Source organism: Equus asinus, chromosome 10 (genome assembly GCF_041296235.1).
Source record: "Equus asinus isolate D_3611 breed Donkey chromosome 10, EquAss-T2T_v2, whole genome shotgun sequence".
NCBI lineage: Eukaryota > Metazoa > Chordata > Mammalia > Perissodactyla > Equidae > Equus > Equus asinus.
Genome location: NC_091799.1, coordinates 82,027,750 through 82,046,392, shown reverse-complemented (window position 1 = coordinate 82,046,392; position 18,643 = coordinate 82,027,750). Strand labels below are relative to the sequence as shown.

General features: G+C 39.3%; 1 protein-coding gene across 2 annotated transcripts in view; it reads right to left on the bottom strand.

Annotated features, from left to right (window-relative positions):
• ADAMTS12 (ADAM metallopeptidase with thrombospondin type 1 motif 12) overlaps window positions 1-18,643 on the bottom strand; it is a 314,281-nt gene that overhangs the window by 90,266 nt on the left and 205,372 nt on the right. For both annotated transcript variants that reach the window (XM_014831237.3, XM_044779442.2), the window contains exons 10-13: window positions 15,257-15,349; window positions 13,375-13,520; window positions 10,199-10,368; window positions 3,719-3,852 (exon numbers count right to left, since the gene is read on the bottom strand). In XM_014831237.3, coding sequence (XP_014686723.3) covers window positions 3,719-3,852; window positions 10,199-10,368; window positions 13,375-13,520; window positions 15,257-15,349 — 543 coding nt within the window. The remainder of the gene's footprint in view (window positions 1-3,718; window positions 3,853-10,198; window positions 10,369-13,374; window positions 13,521-15,256; window positions 15,350-18,643) is intronic.

Below are 18,643 nucleotides of genomic sequence, written 5' to 3'. Positions count from 1 at the left end.
TCATACTGTTTTCCACAGCAGCTGCACCATTGCACATTCCCACCAACAGTATACAAGGGTTCCAATTTCTCCATACCTTTGCCAACACTTTTGTTTTTTTGATCATAGCCATCCTAATAGGTGTGAGGCAATATCTGAATGTGGGTTTGATTTGTATTTCTCCAATGTTTAATGATGTTGAGCATCTTTTCATATATCTGTTGGCTATTTGTCTTCTTCAGAGAAATGTCTATTCAAGTCCTTTGCTCATTTTTTAATCTGGTTATTTGTTTTTCTGCTATTGAGTTATAGGAGTTTCTTATACATTTTGGATATTAGCCCATTATCATAAATATGGTTTACAAATATTTTCTCCCATTCTATAGGTTGCCTTTTTATTCTTTTGATTATTTCCTCTCCTGAACAGAAGCATATCATTAGTTCTTGACACACTACCTTGAGTATTACTTAGAGAAATCAGGTCCTAGTCTTTCACCAGGCCTGTAGCTGTACATGAGTGAATAAGTAATGTATATTCTTACTAATTCTCATTTTTTGCTTCTGAGTTAACATTGTTTCACTTTGTAAATTCTCAAGTGACTGAGAACTAAAATACCAACTGGTGCCATGATCTAATCCACCTGGAATGTCATCATTTTTTTCTACAGTCCCTTGGCAAAGGTAGAGACTGGAAGGACACCATTTTTAAGATGAGATTCATTGCCAGTCAATGAAATGGTAAATGTGAGGATAGAGTAGAGCTTTGCTTAGCCGAAAAGAAGAGGTAAGTGATACTGTCATTTGGGACAGTAGCAATGATGTTTTCCTCACCATAGCTTTGAGGGCCAAGAGGAAAGATCTGGCCCAAAAAGAAACTGATTTGAAGGTGTTCAGCATATCACTGAGATGGCCAAAATGGCCTTGAGAGGGAACAAAGAAGGTTCAGGACAGTTTCCAAAAGGATGAGAGAGGCAGCCGACTTAGGACAGGTAGGAAGATTGTCAGGTAAGGTTCAGGACTCAGCTTCAAAGTCAACTGAAGACGTTGACGTCGTAAGGGCACAAATTCACCAAGCTGAATTTTTATTTTAGGAAGTGTACAGTAGGCTGATCATAAGATCAAAAAAGGGTTGTGGTTGGGTTGACCCAGAACCAGGGTCCTGCGGTGAGACGTTGATGGAAGGGTAAGAGAAGAAGTCTAGAGGACAGCAGATGTGATAGATGGGGGCATCTAGGCTGGGTGGGAAGGAAATTAAGTCAAAGCTACACTGACTTGGAGTAAAGGGAAGAGGGAAGGAACTGAAAGTCCAAGAACTGGTTATCAGGAGAAAGGACTGAGGGAGCTGGAAGATTAGCAGACTGTCCTAAGACAGGAGGTAAGACTGCAGAGCTGGGAAAGTTTGGAGGAGGGTGGGAATACCTGCTCATATATTTAAAAGCTTATTCCATGTCATATTTATGATTAAAAATGGGAGACATCCTGAAAAGTCAGTTCACATTTGCATCTTTGAAAAGCAAGCTCAGGACTTCAGTATAAGTTAAAAAACATTGCGGGAGGGGCACAGACAGTTACCTCCTAGCACAAATTCAGTTCTGATCAGGGCGTGATAATTTCCCTGACAATGAATCTACTATGCCAAAATGTTGGCAAATATCATAATTTCAAAATAGACAGCTGAATATATGAACATAAGCAAATACAATGAATACTTATATGAATATAAGCAAACATATTTTCATATCCACAAAGAATGGATTAGACAAAAACTGTATACATTTTTTTTCTTTTTATTTCAATACACTGGTCATTTAACTTCAGAAAAACTGTAGTCAATGAATAAGAAGGCTAACAAAGTTGAAAATAATTGCAACTTTAATCTTTGGAAGATATATCGTATTTAGGCTATTAAGGTAAATTTGATTTGACACAACTTTTGTCCGCTTACCATCTTAGCTCAGCGTAGTATAGATGGAAAGTGGGCAATTACATCTTCTAAAAGATCTTAACTAGTTTCCAGAAAGAGGAAGGCATGCTGAGAGAATATGGTTTATTCTATGAAGTTGATTTAATTGGTTTCAAGAGGCACCCAAGACCCCTAATGTTTTGTTCAAAATACTTGTGTCTTCCATCACAAGCTAGAGCTTCTTTCTCTATGGATGCAAAGGTGTCCGGGTCTAAAAGATAATTTTAGCACCACATTCATTTCTCAGTGACTGAAGTTCTCAGTTCTAGCTGCATATGGCAATCGCCTGGGGAGTTTTATAAACATCAATGCCCAGAGCCCAAATCCCAGAGATTCTGAATTAATAGGTTTGAGACACAGCCCATACGTCAGTCTGTAGTTTTTAAAAGCTCTCCAGGTGATTCTAACAGGCAGCCAGGCCTGAGAACGACCACTTTCGACAGCAATATGGCTCTGTGGGCCTGAATTAACTTTTCCCACTCTGGGGAACCGATCTAACCTAAAATATATTAATTATTTTTGGTTCTTTGTAGTTACAAGGGTAATTAGTGAGTGCGAAAGAGAATTTTGCCTGAGCTCTTTCAAATTTAGCGTCTGATTATGGTTTGCTGTTAGCTCATTCATTCCTGGGAATCATCACGCTGCCTCCTGTGCTGTGGTCACTGCTGGAATAAATCAACAGGCAACTTCAAGGTAACACATGCACGTTCCCAGGACGCTGAACATTTATGGGCAGGAACTTTTCACAGGGGCAATTTGGTCCAGTGGAAAAGAAATTATGATAAATATTTGCAAAAACAAATAAAACTTATTAAGAGTTTGTGTGTGCCAGGGGCTCCGTTAAGAGCTTAACATATGCGACCTTATTTAATCTTTTTGACAACCGCACCTAGAAAGATACACTAATATCCCAATTTTATAAAAGAAAACTGAATCTTACAAAGATGTACAGGATTATACAGCTAGTAAATAATGGTATTGCATTCATATTCTATAGCCAGAGTGCTAAACAATCATGCTTTACTCATAGTTTACTAATAATTAATTATATAGTTTCTATACAGTTTTTCTTTCACTGATTAAAACACCTTCTCTTTAAACTGAGATTTCTGCTTGGGTGTTGGATCACAAACCGTGTTCATCAGTTCCTTGCAAAATAGACTGCAAGCAATGGGAAGGATGTCTTCAATGGTTTACACATAAAAGCATTAACAAATCAGGCCTAAGTAATTTACATAAAGGCAGAATTGATCAATGGAGTCAGTGTGGAAAAGTTAAATAGAAATCAGAAGACCTGGTTTACAACTACCTGTCATGCCGTTCCCTTCCTAAGGTCATGTTGGGAATCAACGGAGAATTAAGTGTAAAAATTCCTTGTGAAAAACACTATACAAACTATCATTAATTTCAGTTTTTGCTCAAATTTAACTACTCTGTTGGCAGGTAACTAATGAATAATTTAACACCACTGAAATAATCTGGGTTGTCCTTTCCTAATAATTCCTCCTTTTATTTGGTTCTTCTTCAATTTGACCCCACTCCGTGCCTAAAATAATATCACAGAGCTCATCAACCGATCGAGGAATAAAGACTACAGCAGGGGGAAAAACGATTCAGTTCAAAACTGTGACTTTGGTGAACACTGAGAAGTCTTGCTCACAGGCCATGTATAAAGCCCAGACCACATATGAAAGCAAAGGTTAAAACATCTGACTTGCTGCATTAATGAAAGTCATGATTTTATAAGGTTGTAGATTAAGGAAACATACCCAATACCTTACATATGCCATTAATACAGACATTTCTGCTGTTGCCACCTTCAAAGCAAGGGGTACCATCAATGACAGCATCCAGCATTTTCTCGGAAAACTGGCCATCTATGGGTCGGCAGTAGAGCTCACAAGGATGTGCTGAAGTGAAAAAGAGAGAAATCCTTGCAAGTTAGCTTTTTAGCTCAGCACCCGTCCCCCAGTATTCTTTTGTATGTATGACCCCTTAAGTGTCATTTAATTGGGTGATTCCCATCTTTTACCTTTCTGTGACACATGCTGAAACTCAGGCTTTTCTCTTTTCTCAGTTAAATAGTTTTACAACAAACTAAATTGGGGAGGTTGCTTTGAAATGCTATGCCTTTTGTTACAAATGGTGAGAACTTTCAATCCAACACTGAATTGTGCTTCTAAACATATGGCACTGAACATCTGGGGTTAACCTAGAAAATAAGTAATGGCAACCAGTGATGCAGGACTGAAGGCAAGCATGACACCTGCCCATTGCATGCAGCAAAGTAAGTAGACCTCCAGGGGAGAGGTGGGCCCCTCCTATGGGACCAGATCACTACTAACACCACCGCCACTACCATAACCCCACCCCCAACAAATATTCTCCTTTATTCTCCTCAAGTTCAAAAAGCCCTTGGACACAGATGTACAACCACAAACAAAGGATCTACGTTTTTGCCAAAGCTGGAGCCAACCTGCTTATCATAGCGGCCCATCCTATCATGCTGGGTCCTACTTTGAATCCATTTTAAGGTTCAATTTTCCATTCCCTTGTAAATGAAGATAGCACATAGGTACATAGGTACTTAGTGTAACCCAGAAAGATAGGTAACTTTTAAGACACAAATTGCCTTAAAAATTTTAATAGGTAATACAGATAATAGGAATTCAAATACTAATTTTCTTTTGAATGTTATATGTTGTTTTCTTTAAGTGAAAAACTTGAGAGCACTGTTTTCAGAAAAGTCCTTTTGGGATCTCTTCTGGGCCTGTTTATTGGAGAAGGGCTATTAGTTTCTCGGTGATGTGACCAATGAGGGTTCAATGAGACCAGCCATGAGGCCATTTGCCATGGACCCATCTGCATGTGGATGGACACCAAAAGCAAAGGCAGAGTGCACAACTCTACCTATGGCTGCCCAAGGATGCAATGATCCATGTGGTAAGGAAATAAAAGTGTAAAACACACAAATATAACTAAGAACTAAAAAACACTAATATAACTAAAATCTCCAAACACTGAAACTCTGGACGAACTTGAGACAGAGGTCAAAAGCACCTGTTCAAATCTTAAAGGAGAAAAGTAAAGCAAATAAAGAAGACTAACGTATTTGATATAAGGTGCAGGGGATAAGCTGTCTGAGAAAATGAACAAAGTCAAGATGAGTTGGGGAGATCACTGCACACAGTGCCATTGGAAAAGGGCCAGAAGACTCTGGGGACAAGGTACCATTTGGATTGTTGTAAATCTTCATCGCTGGCGGCATGATTAGCTCTGTCACTGCCTGAACTGGAATAGAGGTACTTAGAAGGAGCCACCTGGGAGCAATTCTGCTCTCCCATTGACGAGAACATCCATCCAGGTGTGCTGACTCCAGGGAATCATTTCATGAAACATTGGGCAATCAAGGAGAAGGATGGAGGCAGGGGAAACACTTTTAAATAAGACTTTGATTTGAGCTTCAGAATTTGGATTTGGGATTTTGTATTTGGACACATAAAGAAAAAGGAAAAGCAGCCCTGAAGAATTCCGGAGATTTTCTAAAGTAATTATTTGTTCCAGCCTGTGGGGAAGGGCTGGGTCTAGAGGTGTGTAGGGTGTAAAATTTAAGAAGGCACAAACTCTCAGGGTTGCATAACTGGGTCCTCTTAGCAAGTAAAGCCCCATCCAACGGCAAGCATTGCATTGGATTCCAGAATGGTGAAGTTCCAATGTTTGCCTTAGTTTTACTCCCTCTGGGCTTGTGCTGTTTGACTCACTCCCTAAAGGATAAAATTAGCCAGAGACTTTTGCTAGTCTTGTTTATATAGTGCGTTAAAAGGAATTTTGTTTGTTAAAATAACAGCCAACATACTTTTCGAACATTATTTCCCAGATCTTGTTGTGTTCTGCAGTGGTTATCTTATCTCATTTTAACAATCACAAGCACTCTATGATGTTAGTTCTTTCATTATCCCCATTTAATAGATGAGAAAATTTAGGCATAGAAGATTAAGTTTCCCAAGATCTCATAGTGTGAGTGGCAGAGCCAAACTTGGTAATTTAGCTTAGAGCCCACACTACTAACCCATAATCAACAGGCACAGAATTTTCTTTAATAAAAACCAAGTGTCTTTGATGAGATCTTTAAAGTAACCACTCACGTTATTAGGCAACGTATTTATTTGTGGATCATATCTGAGGAGCAAACGTGATAGAATACCAACCGGACTCTGATTTAATATTCTCTCATGGGACACAAATACGGTGAGAATCACCAGCCTCTGGAGGCACTTACTTCTGCAGAAAGCAGATGTAAAAGTTTTAGGTGATGAAAATTTAATATTACCTTGAGAAAGTTACTTAACTTTTTTGACTCAATCTCCTCATCTGAAAAATGGGGATAATAATACTCACCTTGCAGGGTAATTGTGAGGATTAAGACAGAGATCGAATGTCAGCACTCAGCATGGTGCCTGGTATACACGAAGTGCTTACAAATGGTAGTCGTTATGGCTGTTGTTTTCACCTCCTTATCACAAACTCCACGAATTCTAAAGGTCCTTGCAGTTGCCCCCACACGCTGTGCTTCTACGTTTCAGTCTTCTCACACAGTAGGCAGAAGACACGTATTTTGTAGTGCTGGCTCAATTCTCTTTATGCACCCCCTCCACACAAATCTTTCCTGAAATACCCTCTTCTTCAGATTACATATACCATTATGCCATTTCTAATCAATTCTGTACTCAATTCATACTTTGTTTTACTCTATTCTAAACAACTGCTGTCTTGTCAGTTTAGCCTAAAGAATTCTAGACCCTGCTAGGCCAATAGTAGGCTCCCTGACTGTCCTTTACTCTGACCGTGGACCAGGTTCAAAGACGTTCCACTCATACAATGACTACCGAGGTCCTCTCAGCCCTACAGTTCCAAGACTATGGGTTTCACAAGCTCCTCAAACAAACTGCAGTGACCTCAAGGGCACTCAACTCATTCGTGCATTGATCAGCTACTACCGGCCAGATAGTGCGAGAGGGAGGAGTCATGACACGCGCTGGTGGGGACTCAAAAGCGTGGTAGAGGTGGAAATAAGGACAGCCTGGGGGACTCTCCTTCACACAAGCTTTGCAGTTAGAGCCACAGGGATGCAAATCCCAGCCCTGACTCTTATATCTTGCCCAAAGCCTTCTCGGTCTCTGGCCTGCACAGAGGAGACTGTTAGAGGACAAAATATTAAAACTTCTGATGAGGTGTCTGACATAGAGTGGTTGTTTAATGTGGTAGTTAGTACCATTAACCTTTCCCAATGAATACTAGCAGAACATTACACCCAGAAAAGGCTCTTAACCTCTGTTTACTAATTAACAGACATGAGAGCAATCAACACTGTTAGGGAGAAACTTTTGGACCAAGTGGCAAAGAGATCATTTTGATCTTGAAAGATCATCAACTCAGTGAGTCACAAAAATGAACACTGACCTCAGTGACAGAAGTCAAGGATGTTCATGGCAGCAATTAAATATTTATCGAGAGAGAAATGGACAAGTCAATTAAATTGCATTTACATAATGCAAGGCTGTATAGTAACTGAAAGGAATGAGGTAAGCCCTAATGCCATGATCTTCTACTCAGTGAGTCAAGAAAGTTGTAGATTTGGCAAAGTATGACTCCATTTGTGTGCAAATGAAAACCTATTAACAATGGTTGCCTCTGAGGAACAAGTTAAGTGTGGTGGGATAAGAAGAATTTATTTTATTTCATTCTATTATGCACACTTGCATTTTTTTATAAGAAATATATATTCCCTTCTAAAATAATGTCTTGGCTCTCAAACAAGAAAGCTGGAAAGGTCTCCTTTCTCCGGTGATAATCATGACACATCTCCATGAAGAGAGGCCCTAATTTCAAGACTTCTCTCCATCTTGCCTCTGTAGTATAGAACTAGCACATACTTCAAGGTTAGACAAGCTAACTGAAGTAGACTGCATGTAAGAAACACAAAGGTCTGTTGAATATAAGTATAAGTGTTGAGTATACACAGTGGTCTATGGAGTCTTAGGAATATCTAGTAAATAATCTTTGTGGCAACAACAACAGCACAGACCCACCACTGTGCCTCTCCAAGAGCTTACATACCTATGATCTATAGGTGTGCCCAAGGCCAGAAAGAACTCTGTTTTTGAAAGCAGCTATTGTAAATTGAAGGTCTGGGGCTATTTAAGCATTTTATGAGACTGAACCTTACAAAGTCCTGCTTCCCTGTCCTCTCCACTGGCCAATGTTTTCATGGTGCTCTGGGTATGTCATTAGGTTGACCTATGAGACAGGGCTCTGCAGAAGGAGGCAGGAGAGGCAACGGATGGTCTTAGTTGTCAATGGTCATCATGAGTATCCGAGAGTCTCTGTCCCGGATATCAACTTTCTGTCTACTTCTATAACTCTCATTTCTATAGTATCTATTGCTATGCCAGGCAGAAAGTAGGCATGTGATAAATGCTCATAAATAAATGAAAATCCAAGCTGAACCAAATCTTTTTATTCCAAGTCCAGCTACTCAAGCCATCAGAGTTCGCACTTGAGTCCAACCCTACATCTGGTCAAGGGATCCCCAAACTAAGCACCTGTCATACCACTGGGGCAGCTATGCTACCTTAGTTCTAGAAGGCTATTCATTTAGAGTCCATAGAACCACTGACCCAGATAGTTTCAACAAAATAATGAATGTCCAGAATATAGATATAGATAGTACCAACTGGATGTAATTTCATCATTAGTTTTTTTTTGGACTCCACATGAGTACATACATGAGTTTTCCTATATTCAAATGCCAGGCTCAGAAAGTTAAATTGCACCGATAATCAAATGACTCACTCTCTTAGAGCATGAATGATGCTAAACAATGGGGGGCAAGGAGGCGACGTTGCCCATGACAACCAATAGCCATCAGGGTATTCTGGGGACCAAAGTGGACAAAGCACTATAGGGTCTTTCTTTCAAAAGCAATAGATTATATCATTTTTCTAACAGTTCAAGCATGTAATTTTCATTCACTGGCCGACATCTACGATCCCTCTTATGTCCTATCACATTGGAATTTCAGAAACTTAAAAATCAAGAAAAATTTGCTTGGTTATTTTTTACTACCTTGTCTCAAATCTCCTTAGCTCAGGAAAATCTTTTCTGTTTCATTCTCCACTCAAATAGCAACAATAGCACAGATTTTTTTTATGTCAATTTATAGCTAATGATTAATGATTCTACGTCATTTTCAGAAGAGAACGTATAACTGGTCCTGATTCAGGGGCAGTATTGCCAAGGCTGCTGTTACATTCTCCAACTCAGTTATGTTCCCATCCCCTAATGCGCATCCTTCACATGCTTCCTTTTACTTTTTACCCTTCTTATACTGCCTGGTATACATGCAATGTTGATTTATGGCCCAGAGCTGTCTCTCATGCATTTCTTTTTCTTTTGAGGAAAGCTTGGCCCTGAGCTAACATCTGTTGCCAACCTTCCTCTTTTTGCTTGAGGAAGATTGTTGCTGAGCTACCATCTGTGCCAATCTTCCTCTATTTTGTATGTGGGACACTGCCACAGCATGGCTTGATCAGCGATGTGTATGTCTGCACCCAGGATCTGAACCATGAACCCTGGGCCACAGAAGCAGAGCATGTGAACTTAACCACTACACCACTGGGCTGGCCCACCTGCAATTCTGATGAAGGCATTCCTACCATCTTCCCTTGTGCTTTTCTCCTCCCACTTGGAATGACTGGCTCTATTTTGGAATGCCTTTTCTTTTCTGTTTTCCATTAGAAAGACTACTCATGCTTAAGAATCATCAACTGTTTCCTTGGAAGGCTTCTTTGAAATTATTCCAAACCCGCAATGACCTTCTTTTCTGAATTTCTGCCAAAATTACAGTCAGTTTCACATGCTCATCAACAAGCACTTTCATCAGTAATTAGATGTTAAATTCTTACATGCCCTGTTATCATAGTTGCATCTTAGCTGTTTCGAAGTGAGCTGCCATGTTTGATAAACTTCTCTTTTACCTCCCACAGAGCTCAGCATAGACTTGGACATATTCAGCCTTTAACATTTACCGATCAACTTAACCAGGTCAGTGTTTCCACCTTCTAAAATATAAAACTCCTGATGGTATAATTCTCTTTTTGTTGAACTTTGCAGGATATCACAGGTCCCTGCCATAATAAATGCTTTCTGACAATGGCTATGGCCCTAGATCTGGAATATACTGTTATAGCTCCTTACCCGAACTAAAAACTGGAAACCAGTGGTAGAATGCATTTTTGTAGGGAACGGTGTCAAACTCGCTGCACTGCAGCTGCCGAAACGTCGGTGTATCTGGGCGACACGGGTGGACGTTGCACAAGCGATAGCGTTTTCTCTCTCCAGTGCAGTACTTCCCTCCAAACTTTGGTCTACAGATGAAACACACAAGCTGTTCTTGCTGTTTCCTTAAAGGCTAACAATTTCCTCAGGCAAGGGCAACAAAGCAAAAAATAAACAAATGGACTATATCAAACTATAAAGCTTTTGCACAGCGAAGGAAACCACCAATAAAAGGAAAAGGCAACTTCCTGAATGGGAGAAGATATTTGCAAATGATACATCAGATAAAGGGTTAATATCCAAAATACATAAAGAACTCAGAGAACTCAACATCAGAAAAACAGACAATCCAATTAAAAAATGGGCAGAGGACCTGAATAGACATTTTTCCAAAGACGACATACAGATGGCCAAGAGACACATCAAAAGATGCTCAACATGGCTAATTATCAAGGAAATGCAAATCAAAACCACAATGAAATACCACCTCACACCTGTCAGAATGGCTGTTATCAAAAAGACAAAAAATAATAAGTGCCGGAGAGGATGCGGAAAAAAGGAAACCCTCCTGCACTGTTGGTAAAAATGTAAATTGATGCAGCCACTAAGGAAAATAGTATGAAAGTTCCTCAAAAAATTAAAAATAGAACTACCATATGACCCAGAAATTACACTTCTGGGTATATATCCGAAGAATACAAAGACACTAATTTGAAAAGATACATGCACACCTTTTGTCCCTGAAATAAATCCCACTTGATTGCGGAGTATGATCCTTTTAATGTGTTGTTGTATTCGATTTGCTAACATTTTGTTGAGGATTTTTGCATCTATGTCCATCAATGACATTGACCTGTAATTTTCTTTTTTGTGTGTTGTCCTTTTCTGATTTTGGTATCAGGGTTATGTTGGCCTCATAAAATGAGTTAGGAAGTGTCATCTTCTCTTCAATGTTTTGGAAGAGTTTGAGAAGGACAGGTATTAAATCTTTGAATGTTTGGTAGCATTCACCAGAGAAACTGTCTGGTCCTGGGCTTTTGTTTTTTGGAAGATACTTGATTACTATTTCAATCTTCTCACTGGTGATCAGTCTATTCAGATTCTGTATTTCTTCTTGATTCACTTCTGGAAGGTTGTATGAGTCTAAGAATTTATTCATTTCTCCTAGGTTATCTAATTTGTTAGCATATAGCTTTTCATCGTATTCTCTTATAATCCTTTGTATTTCTGTGCTATCCATTGTAATTTCTCCTCTTTCATTTCTAATTTTATTTAGTTGAGGCTTCTCTCTTTTTTTTTATTAGTGACTCTACCAAAAGTTTTGCAATTTTCTTTATCTTTTCAAGGAACCAGCTCTTAGTTTCATTGATCTTTTCTATTGTCATTTTAGTCTCTATTTCATTTATTTCCACTCTGATTTTTATTATTTCTGAGAGGCTTTTGTGAGCCAAGCGCTGCTGGGTTCTCACTAGAGAGCTGACCAACATCAAGGATGCAGTCTGAAGGTCAGTTGATCATGCAATGACCTGAATCTGTCATTGTGTTTCCATTGGCATTGTTCTCAACAAACTTAAGAAAACCAGCTACTGAGATCAGACATGGTCACTACCTGAGGAGACTCTATGACAAATTGTGGCCCCTGAGATGGGAGTTAGACTGTTTTCCGCCTGAAGCCAAGTTAGAGAATCATTCTTCAGTTCCTCAACAAGGATGGCCCTTTTCTGATAACCACAAGTCACTGACCATCCTCCTGAGAAGGCTATGGATGGGTGGTGGCTGATACACAGCATTGAAAATAGGCCCCAGAGCAAATCACCTACATTACTCAATCTCTAAAATGGAAATCACTTTTCTGATCACATTGACGTAAACTATAAAATAAAGATTTTCCGTAAAAATAAAGTATAGGAAATTCTTGGTTTTAAATTTTTGAAATCACAGAAACCTAATATTTAAACAAAAGGAACTTTTATCAAAGGGTAAGATTTAAAAACAATTTTGTCCAAATTCCCCAGCTGTATACTTATATGTGTAGTAAATGATAAAATATAATAACTATGACAACAACTACCATTTACCGACAATTTTATGAGGTAGGTATTGTGTTAAACTCTTTATAGATATTAATGTATTGAACCACAGAAGAAATTTATTATATATAGTATATATATACATGCACGTATACATATAGTAATAAATATATTTATTAATAAAAAGGAGATGTAAGATTTGGAACTGAGATACTGAGAAAATTGTAATCATGTTTATCACTTGCCTTTTAAAAGAATGTGACTTTCACACTGCAATGCAGACTAATGTAAGTTAGGTAAAAGAAACTTAATGCATTTTCCACATAAAGGAGGCATCATATGTACACTTTTTAAAAATTGTACTTAGGAACTAGTATACCAGGAAATGATGAAACTAAGAATGTAATATATATTTGGAAAGCAAGGGAATTTAAATTTAACTCATATATAATATCATTATACAAATTTAATATATGAAAAAATTAAAAAATTTGACTAAACAATTGAAAGCCATTTGTAAAATAATGTCTATCAAATTCTTAACAGGCTAATATGGAACTCTAAGGTTTACAAAAGCCTTATCTAAAACATTAAAAATAATTACCCTTGAAAAATGTGCCTAGCTATTTTATTAGTTACCTAAGGGAAGAAAAATATTTTTATAAAATCTTACATTCATTATGACTGAAAGAAAGCGATAACTTATCAGCAAGATTGGGTATAACTAATCTCTCACTCTAGAGTAGGGTTATCTAGAAGGATTTAACGTTCAGTCTCCTAGGGGCTTTCACACAGATTGTACTGTTCAAAGAAATTTGCTTATTTCTCCAAATGATGGAATTCGCTTACCTATCCAAGTTCCAGTAAGAATCCATGCTAGCCAAAATGAAAGAAAACAAAACAGAACTACTGTTTTTTAGTCCTCTATGAATCTTTGGGTTCCCTTCTGTCTTTGGGAACCCGCTTAATTTCCCTCGGCAGGCTTGGGGCCTCTGATGTCATGCTATCCAAGACTGGGCTCCCAGCGCTTGTGGAAGGAAAGGAACCACATTTGGCTGGACTTACTCAGGACTGTTGCAGAGCCTCTCGGCACTCTGGGCTCCCGCCCCACAGGTCCTGGAACAGTGGGACCAGGGTGACCAGCGGCCCCAGCCTCCGGGGATGCTCTCTGGTTTCTTCCCCACTGTGATACACTTGCCAGCCATACACCACTGGAAAGGGAAGAGGCAGGAGACGTGTGTGTCAGGAAGGTTCCCATAGCATGCTGAGCCAAGAATCCTAGAAGTCTAAACCCAATTCTCCCTGAGCAAGCTGGCTCCTACAGTCACATATCACACGTAGAACAAAGAAGAGCTCATAAAAGAACTTCTTCCAGGAGTCTTGGCTTTTAGAATCAGAGAATTTCAGGAATCGAAGCGAACTTTACGGTATCTAGTTGTAGCCAATGCAGGAACGTGACTTAAAGTGTGGTTGGTGGATCACATGCCAGAATGTAAATCAACACACCACGTCCTTCACTGAGAAAGTCTCGCTATGAAAAGTATGTCAGTTTAGTGTGCTCAGCAACATAGTTGTTTAGTAACATAATCGATTTACTTTCTGGTGCAAGTTCATCATTTTTTTTTTTTTTTAAAGATTGACACCTGCGCTAACATCTGTTGCCAACCTTCTTTTTTTTCCTCTTTCTTCTTCTCCCCAAAGCCCCCAGTACACAGTTGTATATTCTAGCTGTAGATCCTTCTGGCTCTGCCATGTGGGATGCCACCTCAGCATGGCTTGGTAACCAGCGCTAGGTCTGCACCCAGGATCTGAAATGGTGAAACTCTGGGCCGCTGAAGCGGAGCACGCGAACTTAGCCACTTGGCCACGAGGCCGGCCCCTAGCTCCTTATCTTGTTGTAAACCATGACAAACATCTTGCAGCCTGGCACTGTGATAACACTTCTTTATGGCCTCTGCGGGTATTTAATGTCTGCACCAGATAACTCATCCTCTTGTAAAAAGACCACTCACTGCCAAAAAACACTAGTTAGGAAGTTGAAGTTCTTTCTAATATCAGGAAAAATTTCTGTTTTCCTGTAAACTTTACCCAGTTCTGCCCTTTCAAGTGACTCAGAAAAAAATCCACTCTCTCCCTCTTCAAGGCAATCCTTCAACAACTCTCAGTTTATGAGGGTGAACAGACAGAAAGGAAAACAAAAGAAAATGCAACTTGCTTGCTATAAACGGCTATGTTTCCTGGAGAAATTGGGCATGTTTTGTCTGCTGGCCTCCTTTTCCTCATTATTTCTGGTCTCTGTGTATTATGATCAAGTTCTATAATCTCAGCAATGGATTACGCCCCACTCAAGCTGCATAAAGATACCTTCTAAATGCCTAAATCCTTGGCCCACCACAAACCCATTTGGTTTTGTTGAGCAGCACATATCACCCTGTTCTCAGGCAGTCTGGGGGATACCTAACATCTCTGAGTTCCTGGTGTCTGGTCTTCCTGCTTAGCAAAGTGCACAGAACTTCTACAAATGCAGTCAGGTCAGATAAAGAGAAAGAAGACAACAAGTGGCCGCAATCTGCATCTTTGGAAAGAAGAAGCCACCGGCTTGTCCTTTCCAATCTTTAATACGGAGGAGAAAAACGTCAAAATGAAGGTTGATAATAAACTCAGAAGATGTTACTGACCACAAACTCCATAGCAATTCATCGGGGAAAGATGAGACAGATGTTTTGCAAGTGAAATGTGGAACTGGGCCTCAGCCCTTTCTCCTTAACTACTTGTTTCCAGTAAAGGCTCCAAAGGAATGGTGGAAGCGAAATCCTTTCCTCTGGCTGGTCTGACTGTGTGATCTCCGTTCCCCCAGAGACAGCTGCTCTCCAGGGCCTTCTCCCCAACTTTTCCCAAGGGTTCTATGCCCACCACCCTCCCACCTTGCTTCCTCAGATGACATCACCTTCTTCTCACCACATCGCGTCCCATCTGCAGCAGCGTCCAGCTTGGAGCGACAAAAGCCTTTCACTGAGCACCACAGTGTCTGGCAAACATTCTGGAAAATAAATGTGAGATTGTACTTTTTTGTATTTCCAAAACTTACACAAAAGCATTTCTACAGTGATGGTAAAATATACACACACTCAACCACACACCCACAGTAAATGCTGCTGTTGTTAGTGAATGAGTGATAGAAAGTAACCGTGCAAGAACTCTCGGCTCAAACTTAATTTGGGCTTTGTCATCATTCATAAACAGTGGTCTCCACACCATACCAGGCAGTAAGAAAATGGGAGATAAAATACATTTCCTGAGAGTTGAGACTGTAATTTCTATATGTGTGGCAGAATATCGTTGCCCTTAGCCAGGGTAGCTGGTGACATTAGCCATCAAAGGCCAGTCCAAAGCATGGATGGAAGGAATCTGATTACAAACAGCTGGGGTGGTTATAACTTGAGCCTGCTCACTGAATGAAATGGAAACTATTCCATCCAGAAAGCCTCAGCTTATTTACTTATTACTCAAGATAGCCAGCTTGTTTTATCTGCCAGAGAGTGAACTGGATATTCCCTCTCATTTCTCCTCCTGTAGGAAGAACAAGAGAAGGTTGAAAACATTCTTATCTGTCATCTGAAATGGCTCAGCCTGTTCCATCCACCTTTTAGTCTTTCTTCTATCCACCCACTGTTCATCGTTCTATCCACTTATTGTACTCTGGAGTAAATGGGTTTTTTTCATCATAACATTTCATACGTTTTTAACAATTTTAGAACATTCTCAATCTTTATCTTCCTAAATTTTGCTTCTCCCTAACAATCGCTGTTCTCTCCTGGAACTTATATTTGTTGTTGATGAGTCTTCCCATTCTGTCCTTCATGTTTCAACTTCACTTTCATAGTTTTGAGCTCTCAATTTTCTGGTATATGAAAACTGAAAACGTCTCAATTTCTATCAGCCAAAGGGTAGCCTCTCCTTCATGTAGCAACTCTGAGAAACACTCAGGTGGCATGAGAAGTAATTTGCTCAGTTCTTAATTCCAGTTGATAGATTTTTTTCTTCAGCTGTGCCAAGTCTGCTGCGTAACCCATCCACTGAACTTAAAAGTCACAGCCCACATTTTTAATTTGTAGTGGCTGTAACTGTCTTCATATCTACCTTACAAATATAGTGTTTTTTTCCTTTTCTCACATACAATTCTTTTACACATTTACCTTATTATCCCTACCTTAAAAATTCAACTATCTAAAGTCCTTGAGTGTTTATTGTCCCTCTCACTTGGCTGAAGATAGATTATTTTAAGTTTTGAATTAGGGGCTGAATTGTGGACTCATCTGAACAGAGCTTCATCTATTGGAGTTTTGCGAATCCTTAGCTGAGTGTTGGTTCCTCCAGGGCAGTTTCTTAACCTTTGTTTCTACCAGGAATCCCATAGCATTATCAGGTCAGAAATATTTTTATTTTTTGGCGTGGAGGTTCTCAAACCACACAAGAATATAAATCTGAACTCTAAATTGGCACAAGGCTGGCCTGTGGTAGAGAATTTTCAAGTGAGAAAGTTATCCACCAGCACCCAACCCCCTCAAAACCCAGGCTGAGATCAAAGATGCTTCTCCGTCATCTCCCTCAGTTGATGGCAGATTTCTTCTAGTCCACCCTTCACTGAGGCATAGCTCTTCAAGGCTCCCAGCTTCATGTACGGCTCTCAGTTCTAACTCTCTGCCCTGCTCAAGTGAACATATCATTGTCTGTTGCCATGTGGATGTTAAAATCAAAGCTCTTTGGTTATTTCCACATCAGCTTCAACATGCTCATCACTCCCCTTTTTAGGGTTTTTACCTCCTGAGAATTTTTTTACTTTCTTATAACTTCATTATTCATTTATAAAAATGAGGTTCTGGGTTAAGGGTACACAAGAACTCTCCGTACAATTTTTGCAACCTCTTTTGAGTTGTAAAATATTTCAAGATTAAAAAAAGTTATACTAAAGAAAGATGATGCTATATTCTCTGGCATTTTAGGTGTTCTTTTTTTAAATAGTGAAAATGATTAGGTTATCTTGGCTGCAATATACAGGGATCTGAAGTCTTCATTCACTTATCGATTGAGTGTCTACTATGTGCTAGGCACTGCTGAATGTCAGGAAGAAAAATTCCCTCAGAGAGCTTACAACACAGAAGGGGAGGACATAGACAAGTAAAAAGCAACTATAATATTTTCTAAAGGCTTTGTCAAAGAAAATACAGAATAGGATGTGAAGTGATGCTTAAGCTGAGACCCAGAGGCACCAGAGCAGGCAAAGTTGGAGATGGTGGACAACCCAGCATTTTCAAGGAATGGGGTTGTTCAGTATGGATGCCCATGGAGTATAAAAGAGGAATTGACCAGAGATAGCCAGAGTGGTCTGTTACTAGTAAACTACGGGATACTCTGAAAAATCCTTAACTCCATAAGACATCTAAAATCATGGATAAAATACTTTAAGTGTTTAAAGGCATTCCCAGGTTGGCCAGAAAGTAAGGGAAATCCTCAGAGACTGAAAATGTAGCAGAAATGTTAATCTGGAGATGCAAACTTCGTAACTTAGATTTTAGTGTTAATGGTCATTTGGGTACCAGACACAATGCCTAGGGCCTAGGTAGGGTGGGAAGTTCAAGTGGAGACTCCATATGAGGGCATAACCCCAAAAGACTACCCCCTGAATGAAATGAAACTAAAAAAAGTTTTCTTTTAGTCCACAGCTGGGAAACTTGTCTATTTTGACCTTAACTCTAGAAGGAGCGGTAATGTGTCACTTGAGAGTTTGTATGTACACTGGCCCTCACACCACTCATGTAGTTAGTCGAACAACATCCAACCAACAATTTATTTTAAATTGACCCAGGGATAGCAGTGAAAATTCTCTCTAAAGAACGTGCCAGCCATGTAAGCCTTAAAAAATAGCCTGACATGAAGTTTCCTAACCAAGAGCTCACAACAAAAGCAAAAATTGACTAAAGGAAATAATGCATAATAAATGAGAGCCAGAAGAAATTCCAAATAGGAGAAACAGACCTACATAGACCCTGGGCATTGGAATTACACAACATAAATGCAAAATAAATGTGCCATCTATGATTGGAGAATAAAAGATCATATTGAAAGTCTGAATTGGGAAAAAGAGACCATAAAAATCAAAGAAATTTAAAAAACAACCAAATAGACTCTGTTGTAAGTAAAAAATACAATACATGAGATTAAAAAATCACGAGATAGCTTATACATAGGATCGGACAAATCTGGAGAGAGAACCAATGAATTGGAAGCTAAATAAAGAAATAGACAAAATGCATAGATACAAAGACAGGAAAAA